Source organism: Cavia porcellus, unplaced genomic scaffold (genome assembly GCF_034190915.1).
Source record: "Cavia porcellus strain 051 isolate PalLab524CR breed Dunkin Hartley unplaced genomic scaffold, mCavPor4.1 scaffold_11, whole genome shotgun sequence".
In the NCBI taxonomy this organism is placed as follows: Eukaryota; Metazoa; Chordata; class Mammalia; order Rodentia; family Caviidae; genus Cavia; species Cavia porcellus.
Genome location: NW_026947494.1, coordinates 13,296,787 through 13,310,681, shown reverse-complemented (window position 1 = coordinate 13,310,681; position 13,895 = coordinate 13,296,787). Strand labels below are relative to the sequence as shown.

The 13,895-nt window shown below is 47.9% G+C and overlaps 1 protein-coding gene across 1 annotated transcript in view; it reads left to right on the top strand.

The window, feature by feature from the left end:
• Retreg1 (reticulophagy regulator 1) overlaps positions 1–13,895 on the top strand; it is a 125,224-nt gene that overhangs the window by 42,898 nt on the left and 68,431 nt on the right. Inside the window, exon 3 of the mRNA XM_023563754.2 lies at positions 955–985. Coding sequence (XP_023419522.2) covers positions 955–985 — 31 coding nt within the window. The remainder of the gene's footprint in view (positions 1–954; positions 986–13,895) is intronic.

The following is a 13,895-nucleotide window of genomic DNA, read 5'->3' as shown; positions in this document are numbered from 1 at the left end:
ATTTAAAGGGCAACATCTTTGACCTTTAGTCTGAGGGAAAATGTAGAACTTTTCTGAGGATTATTTCTTTTTCTTCCTAATTCTCCTTCCTCTTCTTCCTTGTCCTCCTCGGCTTTTTTTCCCTTCCCTTTTATTTTGAGACAAGGTCTTACTGTGTAGTTCAGACTGGTCTGGAGCTCACCATGTAGCCCTGACTCAGGGTGATCCTCCTGCCTCAGTCTCCTCAGTGCTGAAATTGCAGACGTGCACTGTCCTACCCCACCTCATGATCATTTCTTATATTCTGCTTCCTTAAATCTGCTGAGAGTCTGACATCAAGACTTAGTCCAACAAAGATAATTGCTAGAGATTTTGGAAAGCAAAGAATGTATATTTTTTTGTTGATTTTATTTGCACCTAGATACAAGTTCACAACATCTAAAGAACAAGCAGGTACAAATATCCTTTTTCAGGTTATATCTGTATTTATTTTTTCTCTCTCTGTCTGTCTTTCTCTCTTGGTTTTTTGAGTCAGGATCAGGCTGGCCTTGAACTCATAGCAATCCTCCTGCCTCGGCCTCCTGAGTATTGGATTACACGTGGGCGTTCTAGTGCCTCCACATTCTCCTTTTTGTCAGCTGTGTGCCAAGACTGCCCTTCCAAGTCGCTTCTCATGCCCACCTTCTTGATGTTTCCTGTTGTCCCAGCCCTCTGGTGGCTATGCCTCTCAAGTAATTCCTGCACCGCTTGCTCTGGCAGTGAGGTCCCCATGGCAGGGAGCTCTCATTTTGCAGGTGCAGGGACCTTAGTACATGACTGTCCCCTCACGGCCCACAAGTGCACAGCCAGGGACACTCACTGTTGCTAACCTCTGGGAGCGTCCCACTCCCGGGCCTGGCTGCTTCCTCCTAGTCAAGAAGGCCTCAGGAGCTCAATGCCTCTGCTCCAGCTCATGTTTGCTTCTCCCTGTTGCAGGTGCCCAGCTGTGGAGAAGCCTCAGCGAAAGGTAGGGGACGTCACCATGGTGGGGCTGTCTGAGGGCGAGGCACGGCGGGAGGCCACTGGTGTGTGTCTGTGAGCACGTTTTGGTGACAAGGACCTGAGTCCTGTAGTCATCTATGAGAATAATTAGAGGAATACCCCGGACCTGAGGACAGGGGTGACAATGGAACTCCTGAAGGGAAATGGTTGGTACTTAGCTGCACTGTTGAGCATGGCTTTGTGTGAGGGTTTGGAGGTGAAGAGAGAAAGGCATTTCTCTCTGGGATTTTCTTCAACACTGTTTTGGAGGCATGAACAATGCAGCTGTGATGGGAGAACAGGGTCAGACTCATTTGGTCCTAGAACATCCTAGAATGTTCTAGAACAATGTTCTACAGGGTTCTGCATGCGGTCGGTCAGAGAACTTTGGATTGCAAAGACAAAACAAGGAGGGATGAGAGGTCCTTTGGTGTGAGCATGTATTGGACACTGATGAATCGCCTGACTCCTTGCCTCACCAGAGGGAAGTGCCACCTCTCCCGTTGGCCACCATCCACCTCGACGTCATGGTGCTGCTTCCAACTGAGGAGGAGAGGGTGGGGCTAGTAGATGAAGGGAGCGAGACTCACTTCACTGACTGGGTAGACAGGGAGCAGAAAAACGAGATTTTGAGGCTTTAAAGTCTACTAAAGTGAATATTTGTAGGAATTGGGTTAAAATAAACATTTTCCCTGAACAATATACAATAATACCTTAGTTGAGTCTGGAAGGCATGACAGCGAAGAAGCCATGGGAACCAGGACAAAATTTTCACCTCCACCAGTAGGGCGACCTGCCTCACACAACCAGAGCCGGAGGAGAGCAGCCAGCAGAGCGGAGCTGGGACGGGGCCCACCAGGGGCTCCAGCGAGGGGCTGCCGGGTGAGGGTCCTAAGCCTTCTCCGCCTGCGTTTCCCCTCGAGCAGGTGACAGAACAGAGGAAGTGTGGTGAAGGGACTGTTAGATCACAGGAACCAGTGGCCTTTGGAAAAGAGTTCTGCTCTTTGACATAAGACTCGGTTAGATTTATGGTCACTTTGGTCAGAACATTGTCCCCTGCTGTGCTTTGAATGTAAACCTTTATGCTTTTTGGTTTATTTTATTTTTGTTTTTGACACAAGGTCCCACTATGTAGCCCGGGCTTGCTTTGAACTTGCAGCAGTCCTCCTGCCTCAGCCTCCCGAGTACTGGGATGACAGGTGTGCACTACCGTGCCTGGCTCCCCGTGGCTCTTTTTCAGGCTTTGCGTGGCCAGCGGCTCCCTCCAGGTGGCTCAGTGCCTCTGTCCGCAGCATGAGTGGCCCGGAGTCCCCAGCACGGGGCAGACGTGCAGCTGCAGGCCAGTGCTTGTCTTTGGAGGAGGCTGGCTCTATGTACAGCCACTCCACCTCCAGCACAGGGTGTTGGTGGCTTTACCAGGGGCCCCGGAAATGCTGCGTCCTAAGGAGGAGGTGTGGTCACTTGCAGGCAGGTGTGCCCGTGCTGCTCATGGGCATGCACCCGAAGGGAGGGTGACTTTGAACTCACCACTCTAGACTTACCTGGCCCAGGCTGAAACAGCTGGCAGATTCGAGAGAGAGGATGTTAAAGCTGGGTCTGAATCTGGTGGCACCATCAACTGTGAGAATTGGAAAATTGAAATCCGATATCATCCACGAATCAGTGTACATATCTGGAAAATAGGTTTTTTCGGTGGCCGTTTTTTTGATGGGTTTTTTTGATGCAGGATCTCACGATAGAACCCAGGTTGGCCTCGAACTCATGGCAATCCTCCTGCCTCAGCTTCCTGAGTGTTGGGGATATAGACTTGTGTCACCCCGCCCAGCCAGTGGCTGAGTTCTGAGCAGGGTTCCTGCTTGATCTGCTTCTTTACAAACACCAGCTCCACTCGGTGAACAGGATTTATAGCAGAACCACATAAACCTCTCCTACGGTTCATTTCTAGTCCTGAATTGAAACTTGGGTCAGAGTATCATAAAAGCTTTTCATTTCTGCACAGAACTATGGCAGTCAATTGAATAAAATCCTCTGTTAACAAACAAGGAAGCATGCATGCACATTTTCCTGCGTATCTCCTATTTTATTTTATTTTATTTTTTGAGAGGGACTCACTAGGTAGCCCCGGCTGACTTTGAACTCACCACTCAGCAATCCTCCTGCCTCAGCCTCCTGAGTGCTGGCGTTACAGGTGTTCCTTACAAAGCCATACCTCCTTTTCCAAAAACAAAATTTTCAGTTTAGCCAGGTTTATTATTTTTTTTAAAGTAAATGTAAGGGAGATACTACTTACACTGAAAACCATTTAGAATTTTTTTACCTAGTTCCTTAATAATGTATTACAACCTGGAGTAAAAAGACTATTCTTATCATAAATCTTATTTTGTTTCCAGTTCTGATAGCTCTCAAGCTATTATTTTAAATTTCAAATTTACAGGAAATAAATTCTTTTCCCACGGCAAAAAAATTTGAAATTTGAAAGTGATGGCTGAGTGCCTGGGGTTCCTGGTGGACTTTCCAGCTATTCAGTGGCTTCCTGTGCTGTGCTGTCTCCAAGAGGGGTGGGGAGGGTCCCCGTGCAGTCTGAGGCTGGAGCTGGCCCTTGGGACCGAGGGCAGAGTTAGCAGCATTGTTCTCCGGAGGCCTGCAGGGACCTGTGAGAGACCGTGTTTTGTGGGGTGTTGATACAGAGGATTGAACTGAGGGTCTGCATACTGAGCTATGTTCCCAGTTCCTTTTTTATTTTTTATTTTGAGCCAGGGCCTCAGCACACCACTAAATTGCCCAGGCTGGTCTTGAACTTTCGATCTTCCTGCCTCAGCCTGGGAATGTTAGCTCTCTGTTCACACCGGAACTGCATAGATAGTGGCTGACATGAATTCTCAGATGAAGAGCTGGTAGCTTCAAAGACTTACTACTCTTTTTCCAGGAAGAATAATTCTCAGGCTCATAGTTTGAAACTATTAGCATTGAGTGTTTCAATTGTTTTTTGAGACAAAGTCTCAGGAGGTAGTTCAAGTGGCCTTGAACTCACTCCATAGTCCGGCTGGTCTTGGTCCTCCTGCCTCAGCCTCCTGAATGCTGGGATGGCAGGCAGTGGAATTGATATAGGGGAATGAGACTCCCAACCTACTATGTCTGTGAGTTCCTGTTCTCTAAAACCAAAGAATGAATTTTAGGAACAACAGAGGTGAAGAATAGAATATATTTATTGAGAGAAAGAAAGCTTCCATCTGAACAGAGACAGAAGGGGTCCTGAGCAGGTTATCAAGGACTCTTGTCTTTTTCAGGGATTTTTATAGAGTAAAACCATGGGTTTAAGGTGGGGTGGAGGGGAACAATTGGGAAGTCATAAGCAGATGGGCATAAGGTGGGGCATAACTATAGTTAGCCAATAAGATCAATAGTTCAGGTAAAATTGATTACATTAGGGACAAATGGGAAAGCAAGTCACATAGGAAGCGGGCATTCTTAGAGAGCAGTGACTCTCCCCTAGGGATTGGAATGGTGACTCCTGACTTCAAAGTGATCCAGATTTAATCCCTAAGGATTATATGTAAGGGTGTGGTTGCATTTGTTTTGCTTTCTGTCTTGAGATCTGGCCCACAGCAAGAGGTGTGTGTAGCCTCCAAGGTCATCAGATATCTGGTCCTCTGTGCCTGCTTCCTCTAGGGCCTGGCCCTGCCTACCTGCCTATGATATTCCTAACTGGCTCCGCTGCGTGTAACAGGCCTGTGCTGTCCCAGTGAGCATAGGAGCTGAGTGCCACGTCAAAAGTACGCCCTGCCCAAAAGCAGCTCTCCAATGGGGCTTTTATTCCTGCTTTCAAAAATAATAACTGAGGACAATTCTGTAGTCATCTCTCATGCAGTGGAGAATCAAAGCCTCATTCTTCTGGCCCTGACAAAGAAGGGGCCCATTCATGGGCTGGAGAAAACCCTCCCCTGGAGTTGGTCTGAGAGCCCCCGAGTTTTCTACCCGGATTCCAGGGAGTTGTGTTGTTTTCAATTTGTCCCTTGAAAAGGAGACCGTTGGAAGACAAGCCTGAAACAAGGCACTGGTGCTTAAGACTATTTTGGAGGGAAATGAATGGAGAACTATGTGCTAATGATATAGGGGAATAATATATTATATGTCTGGAACAAGGTCGTGTTCTCTGAAATCCAAGAATGAATTTCAGGAACGATGGAGGTCAAGAGCAGAAATATTTATTGAGAGAAAAAAAGCTTCTGTCTGAGAGAGGCAGATGAGGTCCTGAGTGGGTTGCCAAAGATTCTGTATTTTCTTAGGATTTTTATAGAGTAAAATCATGAGGTGAGGTGGGTCTAAACTGGAACTCTTATGTTTAGCCAATAACATTAATAGCTCAAGTAAAGTTGATTAAATTGGGAACAAATCAGGAGGCAAGTCCTGTAGAAGCGGGCATTCTTAAAGATCAGTGACTTCTCCTATAGGGGATTGGGATGGCGACTCTTGGTTTCTCAAAGTGAACCAGATTTAATCCCTAAGGATTATATTTAAGGTGTGGTTGCATTTGTTTTGCCTTCTGTCTTGAGATCTGGCCTATAGCAAGAGGCGTGTGTCCTCCAAAGTCACCAGACATCTGGTCCTCTGTGTTGGCTTCTTCAAGGGCCTAGCCCTGTCTGACTGCCTATGATTTTTCTAATTAGCTCAGTAGCCTGTAACACTAAGGATCCCATTGCCATCAATATGTGTTACATAAAAAATCACTTAGGAGCTTTGTGAAAATAAGTCTTATGCACCTATTTTTTCTTTTTTTCAAAGATAGGGTGTTGCCATGTGGTCCAGGCTGGCCTAGAACTCATGGTGATCCTCCTGTCTCAGCCACTCAGTGCTAGGTGAAAGAGTTTTAAGTGCAGTTAGAAGACAGAATATACAATAAAGTGGCCTTTATTTTAAGAATGCAGAGAGACACTCCATCACCTCCAGGGTCTGGCTTTCTCTCTGCCAAACACGTGGTGTGGGGGCATACGTGTAGTTTAGGTTTGGGGTGGAGCCTAAGGGGCATTATTGATGCCCAGGTAGCCCATTGGAATTCATTTCGCACCACAGGTAAATTGCCTAGGGGCGGGAAGGTGACCTTTCGCCTCCCACAGCTACAGCGTCCCCTTCAGGGCAAATCCTAGGATTGGAAGTGTGTAGAATAGGCATATGAAGAATTTTTTATTGCTGATTTTTATAAAAGTTGACTTAAAGTAAGCACAGTGATATATAATGTACAATATGTCACAATTATTAGTCCGCAGATGTTATTTCTGCAGGGGGGGATTTGTTTTGAATTTTAAAATTTCATTTATCCTTACTGTATATTTTTTCTTTAACTAACAAAACACGCCTTGATCAAGAGGGGACAGGAACAGCTATTCAGCAGGGCGCGGGGCCCTGCAGGTAGGTGCAGGGTGGGGCCTGAGTGCACCTAAGTACCCAGGGCAGTCCCGGTTACCAGGAGGGACACTGTCCCCGTCGTCCTAGAAACGGAGATGGTGGTGGAACCCCACGAAGCTGAGTTACTGTGACTACATGCGGGACCCCGCCTCCCAGCATTGGGGTGAGAAGGTGATTAACTTCCGGGTCAGATCGTGTCCCCGGAAGTGACTCAGTCCTTCCGGCTCCTTCCGGGAGCCTCAGAGGCTGCGCCAAGTGGCACATCCAAAGATAGGCAGCAGGATCCAGACAGAACCTGGGAAGACCCTGGGATGTTTCAAGTAAGTGTTTGGAGTCAGAATCCCGATTCTGTCCTTATGCTCAGAGCACAAGAATTAATGAACCTGGAGGCATGGCGTCCCAATTTTTATCCTCTTGGTCTGCCATTGACAGGCCTCGTATCCTGTGTTCATGCGTGGCGAGGCATGTACGTATGCGCGGTAGGGCCTTACAGCTGCAGCATAGTACAGAGACCCCTCCCCTCCAAGCGAGACCCAAGCCACTGCCTCCCTTCCAGCCTGGTCTTGAATTCATTGCTCTTCTGCCTCTTGTTTTTAGAAAAACTTGTGCCTATATCCGTTTAAATTATATGGATCCCTAAATAAGAACATCTTTGTGCAGTCCTGGGCTTTGAAGCCAGGATCTTGTACATGCCCAGCTCAAAATGTGGGCTTTTGAGATTTAGAAGAATGTACTTTGTTTGCATCATCTTCTAGGACCAAGGTCTTAGCCTCAACGTAGTTTTTTTGGAAAACACTAATCATGTTGCTGTATGTAGCTGTGGCTCATTTATTTTTGGCTGCTGTATACTATTCCAGCACATGACTATTGCACAGCGCAGGGGTCCAGTCTGTTTCTCTGGTGTATGCTTTCTTGATCAGACTAGCCATTGTTTTGGTGAATGTCTGAGCCAGCCGTTTGTAGCAAAAAAAAAAAAAAAATCTACAAAAGGAAGAAGGTAGATGCATTAAGCGAACAGTTTCCAAAGGGGAAAACTAGACTTGGAAGGTTGTGTGAAATCGATACTGATACTTGGGCTCTGACTGGTGCTTTAGGAAAAGCCAAGGGACTCTCCCAAGCTTCCTGGTGGCTGTAGTTTGAGCCAGCCCAGCTGTGTTCCAGCACTGGCCACCACCAGGGGGCGTGTGAGAAGCGGGCCTGCTCCTGAGGTCCGCGCAGAGAGGACCTCGGCAGCTCCTCCTGGTGGCCCCAGCCTGGTGTTAGAGCTTGCACATTCAGGCGGGGCAGAAACCTTGGTTAGATGGAGAAAATCCAATGCAGGTTTCCACCATCCGCGCGTGGCCTGTGGCACGCGTATTTATGGATGCACATGCACTTAGAGAAGCAAAGAGAGGCGATAGGGGTGTCCCTGGAGGATAAGGGAGACAGGAGGGAAGTGCAACTGCCAGCACGGGCACGGAGCGAATCGGTGACAAATGCCTGTGCTGTTTAGTCTAGAAATTTGCAAAGTCCCTAAGAATGAAGAGGCACTTTGAGTTCATAACCCTTTTATGCGTGTTTCTACGCACTGTCTTGGCAAATCTCTGTCTCTGTCTCTCTGTCTGTCTCTAGCTTGAAACATGGTCTCACTCTGTAGTGCAGATTGGCCTTGAACTCTTTTGTGTAGCCCAGGCTGGTCTCAAACTTGTGGTGATCCACCTGCCTCAGCCTCCTGCGAATTGGGCTCACAGGTGTGCATCACCAAACCCCACGTTGTCAAATTCTTTGAATGTTAGCGTGCTGTTCGTGGTCCTTCTTTCCTGTGGTTCCTGGATTGGTATTTTTCCTCTCTTGGAAAGGAGTGGAGATTCGTAGATCGGCTCCTTTATCTCCCATCAAATAACCTTGAGTTGCATATCGCAGAAAATAGCTGAGTTTACAAGTGATTGTATGGAGAGAACTCCTTGGTGAACTGTTGGTGTCCAGGTATAAACTGACTTGTTAAGTACTAAGGGCAAAGGTCCCTGCTTGTTGGAAAAGTGCAGGAGACCTGTGGCTGCCATTGTATGTCCTCAAGGCCTGGGTGCTTGCAGAATGCTGAATTAGCTGCGCGCCTGCACCAGCCTGGCTGCTTTCCGCCCTCATCTCTTATCTTATGCAGAGTTGGCACATGTGGTTAAGTTAAGAGTGTGGAGATGGAGATGACACTGGAATAGCGGGTAGACCAGTGTTATCCCAGGTTCTTTTTTTTTTTTTTTTTTTTTTTTTTTGTCTTTTTCGTTTTTATCGGTACCAGGGATCGAACTCACGACTGCGTGCTTGCAAGGCAGGTGCTTATGCCTATGAGCTAAATTCCCAGCCCCCCCCCCCCCAACCGCCAGATTCTTTTTAAGAAAGAGGCAGAGCAAAAAGGCAGGAAGATACTGGCTGCAGGCTTTGAAGACAGAGGAAAGAGTGCCCAAGCCAAGGAAAGCAGGGTGTCATGTTTTATTTCAGTAGCCCTCAAACCTCATGAATTATGGATTGGACCAAATCTAGTGTTTGTGATTGGTTCATTGTCTAGCACTTGGATTGGTGGTGTGAGTGTTTCACCCACCCAGGGGTGGAGCCACGATATGATGTAATGGCGGGAAGAAGGTGTGTCTCTCTCTCTTGCTGGTTTCTGCTTTGCTGTTTGCAGCAGCCATGAATGGCGGCCTTGCCGTGCCATGCTGCCTTGGAGCCAACTGAGTATGGACTGAAACCTTCAAGAACTGTAAGAAATAAACTTTTTTTTTCCCTAACTTTGGGCATAAGGTATTTTGTCTCAGCAACAAATAAAAAGTAACTGAGACACAGGGCTCCGAAGCCCAGAGAGGTGAGGAAATGGTCTTGGGGAGGGAGAGCTGGCACCCACGGACCAGGCTGGGGTCTGACCGCTGGCACAGAGCATGGAGCTGGGTTGGGGTTTAAAGGCCCAGACTCATGACCATTTGTCACAGCTGCAGTAAAAAACCAGTGAACAGTAGTATCCTTTGTGATGTGCAGGGACATCCAGGGAGTTCTGCCGAGTGACTTAAGAAAGGTAGCTTGACCTGGCTGGCGGGAGAGCTGAACCCTGGTACAAGGGACCAGAGGAGTGAGGACTGAAGCTTCGCCACAGCAAGGGAAAAGACAGGTGGCCAAGAACAGGCTTGAAAGGATGTTCCCAATGAACGGAGGAGGAAGAGGGCCTCAGAAAGGAACCACTGTGGCCAGGACAGCCAGGAAAAGTCGTGGAGATGCCATGTGCAGAAGCCAGGGGAAAAGGGTTTCAGGCAAGTGGTCAGCACCCATGTGCCAGTACCATGGAGGAGGGCACTGGTTTAAAATGCATTTGGAGATAGCTGTGATTAGGATCTGTGCCCCCCACAGTCCCAGGTGTGCAGACTTGGTCACCAGTCTATGGTGCTTTTCAGAGGTGCTGATCCTTCAAGAGGTGGGGCCTTGTTGGAGGAGGCGATGTCATGGGATGGGCCCAGCCCTTTCCTCTTTGTGTTTCATTGCTTGGCCGCCATGAGCTAAGCAGTGCACCATGCACATCCAGCACGATACACCCTCACACCACAGCCCGAAGTAGTTGGCCAGCCAGTCATGGACTGGCAATCTGAAACTGAGCCTAAACAAACTGCCTCATTTTAAGTTGATCTGCCCAACCGTATTTGTTTACAGTAGCAGAAAGCTGAGGCACACAGCTCTCTTTATAAATAGTGCTTCATGTTTTTGTTTATGTGTATCGAAAAGAAGGAAGAGGTTTTTAGTAATAGAAAACCAAATTTAGAGGCTAAGGATGAGATGAAGATCAAGAAAACTGATTTGTGGTTGGTGTGAACTCGATATTGGAGGATATTGATGGTGAATGGATGGAGAGAAATTGAAGTGATCCAAAAAAGCATTAGCTGGGTTTTAATTGGATTTCAATTTTTATTGTGCTAAAATGCACATAACATACATTTATGTGCCATATCATCACCACTGTCTAGTTCCAGACCGTTTTTATCACCCTATCCCTAAGCAGTCGTTCCTCTTTCTCCTTCCCACCAGCTCCTGGCATCCACACACTTCTTTGTCTCTCTGAATTCATTCTCTCCTGGATGTTCCCTGGCAGTGGAACCGTGTGACCATAGCTGTGTCTGGCTTCTTTCGCTTAGCATAATGACTTCTGTGTTCATCCACGTTGTAACTTTTACTGGTGTTCTGTTCCTTTTCATGGCTATCTCCATTGTCTGGCTATGTGACATTTTGCTTTGCTGCCATCAGTTGACATTTAGATTACTGTGCTACCTTGGTTCACAATGTCGTTCGGAGACAGAAGCATTTGGCTAAATTTGGTTTCTGTGAACTTTGCTTCAGTGATGAACATGTGGTCATCTTTCTCTCATAAACACGAATGTTTGTGGCCATTTTTTCCAGAATCATGGGAAAAATGAAATTTGTGAACCGAGGTACCGCTGTGCTCCCATTTGTTGGCTGATGCAAGTGGCCAGCAGGTTGGGTTTATCCTTTTTGGTTTTGTCCGCAAAATAGGGAGCCGTGCCCATGTGGGTGAAGCAGAAAAAGCAGGCCCGCCTTGGGCTGCCGGGCCACAGGGAGGCAGCAAGGAGTTCTGGCACTGGGCGTGCCGGGATTATGGCTGCGGGAGGGCCCGGGCAGGAGGGCAGCTTTGTTCACGGTCCATGAATCTGCTGCGGAATGGCAACCAGCAGCGGTCCTGCTGCAAAACCTGCCCAGCGGCCAGGAGGGTGGAGGGCGGGGCGCCAGGGAGGGTGGGGCCTTGGGGGCGGCTGGAGGGGCGGGGCCTCCACAGCCCCTGGGCAGCCCCGGGCCCTGGCCGTGAGCGCCTTGCTCCTCCAGGAGGATCCCGGGGAGGCGCCCTTCATTTGCCATCGAAACCGTTTCTTTCTTTTTTTTTTTTTTTTTTTTTTTTTTTGTCTTTTTCATTTTTATCGGTACCAGGGATCGAACTCACGACTGCCTGCTTGCAAGGCAGGTGCTTATGCCGCTGAGCTAAATCCCCAGCCCCGAAACCGTTTCTTTTAAAAAGCTGACCCAGCGTGCAGGAGAGAGGGTCTGCACCGCTGTTTAGGGGTCTTTGGTAGGAGAAGCAGCAAGCGGGTGTCCTGGTCCTGCCTGGCCACCGCGCCGTGACTGCGTGCTGTTTATTAGTCCTCGTGAAGGCTATTCTTACTTTGTCCTGTTTTTAATACCTGAACAACTGGGAGAGACAACTTATAATCCTGCTGTCATTTGGCTTGTGTTCTTAGAGAGTATTTTTAAACTAACACATTCAGAGCCTTCTCAAAGCCCAAGCGACATCTTGGATGTTTATTCCTCCCGACCTACAAGCTTGCAATTTTGGACTAGTGCTTTTACTTCCACACACACACACATCCACACCCACACACACACACACACACACACACACAACAAAACAAAAACAAAAACAAAAACACCCACTGGAAGCGATGTGGCCTTGGTCTGATGGCCTCCACAATTTTGACAGGTTATTGTTATCTTTATGGGAACCAGTGAGAATATTTTCAACCATGATTCAGGAATCATCTGCTATGGAAACAAACAGCCTGTGTTGCAAAATTTACCAAGCAGAACATCCTCAGCCCCAAAAATGGCTGTTTTAATAAATTGCACGTGTAAGTACTTTTATCCACTCGGGATAAGTTGGAGTGAAGTCATCTTTAAGGGGATTTTAGTGAGTGCAGCGGGCTTGGAGTACACAGTGAAGACTCAGTGGTAGAGAGTTTTAAGTCCTATTTTACAGTTGAAAAATGGGTGTAGAAAGCACTGTCCCAGGTCTTTCTGAAGACTCCACAGTCTTAGGATTGTGCACAGGTATGTAAGTAATGTGAGCTGGGCCTTTTGGATGGGGCATTGTGCCACATGGAGAGACAGAAGTCAGGTCTGTCTGTCTCTGTTCTTCAGGGCACACGCAAGTTTTCTCCTGCTGGTTCCAACATGGGAGTGATCCTTGCATCACCAGCAGGAGAGCAGGTAGCTGAGCTCTAGAGAAAGCTTTTCCTGGCTGCTGCTGGTTTACTTTCGGAAGAGGAGTGAGCTGATCTCGTGTGAGAAGCTGATGTCAAGGAACAGAGGGAGGTGGGAAGCAGCCGTGCAGGATGTGTGACAGGTGTCCGACTCCAGCGCCACCTCTGTACTGTTTCCCTGTGTTGTAGTCAGGGATTATTTTATGATAGTCACCCAAAGAGTTAGATACAAGAAGTGCAGGAAATCTCCACACTCTTAAGACCCAAAGAATCCAGCTGAGGGCCTAGAGCCCATGACAATGACGCATGCAAGTGTGTTTCAGGGATCTGCGCTGAGAAGGCCCAAAGGTCAGCAGTGGAAGCTGGAAAGTCTGTGCCAGCGAGGTGAAGGATCTGTGCTGGCATGTTGAGGGTTTTGCACTGGATCCAGGAAGTGATGCTCAAAGTAAGGACCAGGGCTCCCCCGAAAAGTACCACAGCCATCCTCAGTGACAGTGAGGTCCCAAGCCTCCGACAATGAGAACAGCTGAATTTCTACCAGGAAGCCAGTGAGACAGTTTTCTGGAGATTGAACAGCACATAACTTCTCCTCTAGAGCCAGGAAGCGATGCTCAAAGTAAGGACCAGAGCTCCCCCAAAGTGAATCACAGCCACTTTCAGTGACAGTAAGGTCCTGAGCTGCTCTGATGACAAGAACAGCCAACTTTATATCAGGAAAGAGCAGGAGAACCAGCAGCAGCAGACAACACCTCTTCCTCTCCAGTTCTCCTTTTTATGCTGGCTGCAGTCCTCAGCACCATTCTGATTCAGCTCAGCTGGTTTTGCAAGTTGACCACCAGTTATCCATCCATCACCCCTGCTCCCCACTGAGGCCTTGGCCTTGGATTCTTCTTGTCCTAGTTTGGGCTGCTGCTCCAGGTTCCACGACCTGGGGGGCTGACACACTTGTTTCTCATAGTTCTGAAGGCCGACACACATGGTGAGCAGGGACCAGCATGGTCAGGTTCTTGGTGGGGGCCTCTTCCTGCTGTCTCCCCACATGGTAGCATGATGACCCTGCATCCCCTTATAAGGGCACCAATTCTACTGGGAAGGGTTCCATTGCTGTGACCCCATTTGTTTCCCAAAGCCTCTACCTCCAGAGGCTGTCACTGAGGTGAGGGCTTCCACATATGAATCTGGGGCATAGCACTTCAGCTTATAGCATCCCCCTTCCCCACCTGCCTTATCTCCCTGTTTAGAACTTAGTATTCTAAGTAAGTGGAAGGATTTCACTGGGTTGGTACAACTCATAAAGATGTAAAATTAGGGAGCTGCAGCCAATTCAAGCCTCTGGAAAGAATTATAATGAGACAAATCATAATGTTAACCTTTCCTGCACTTAGATTCCTGGATAAGGGGTTATTCCCTAATAACTTATGGTTAGATAGTTCTAGGTTCCATGACCTTCTTAGTTACAAAGAGTAAAGTTTTTTTTAAGTTCTTTTAGATACT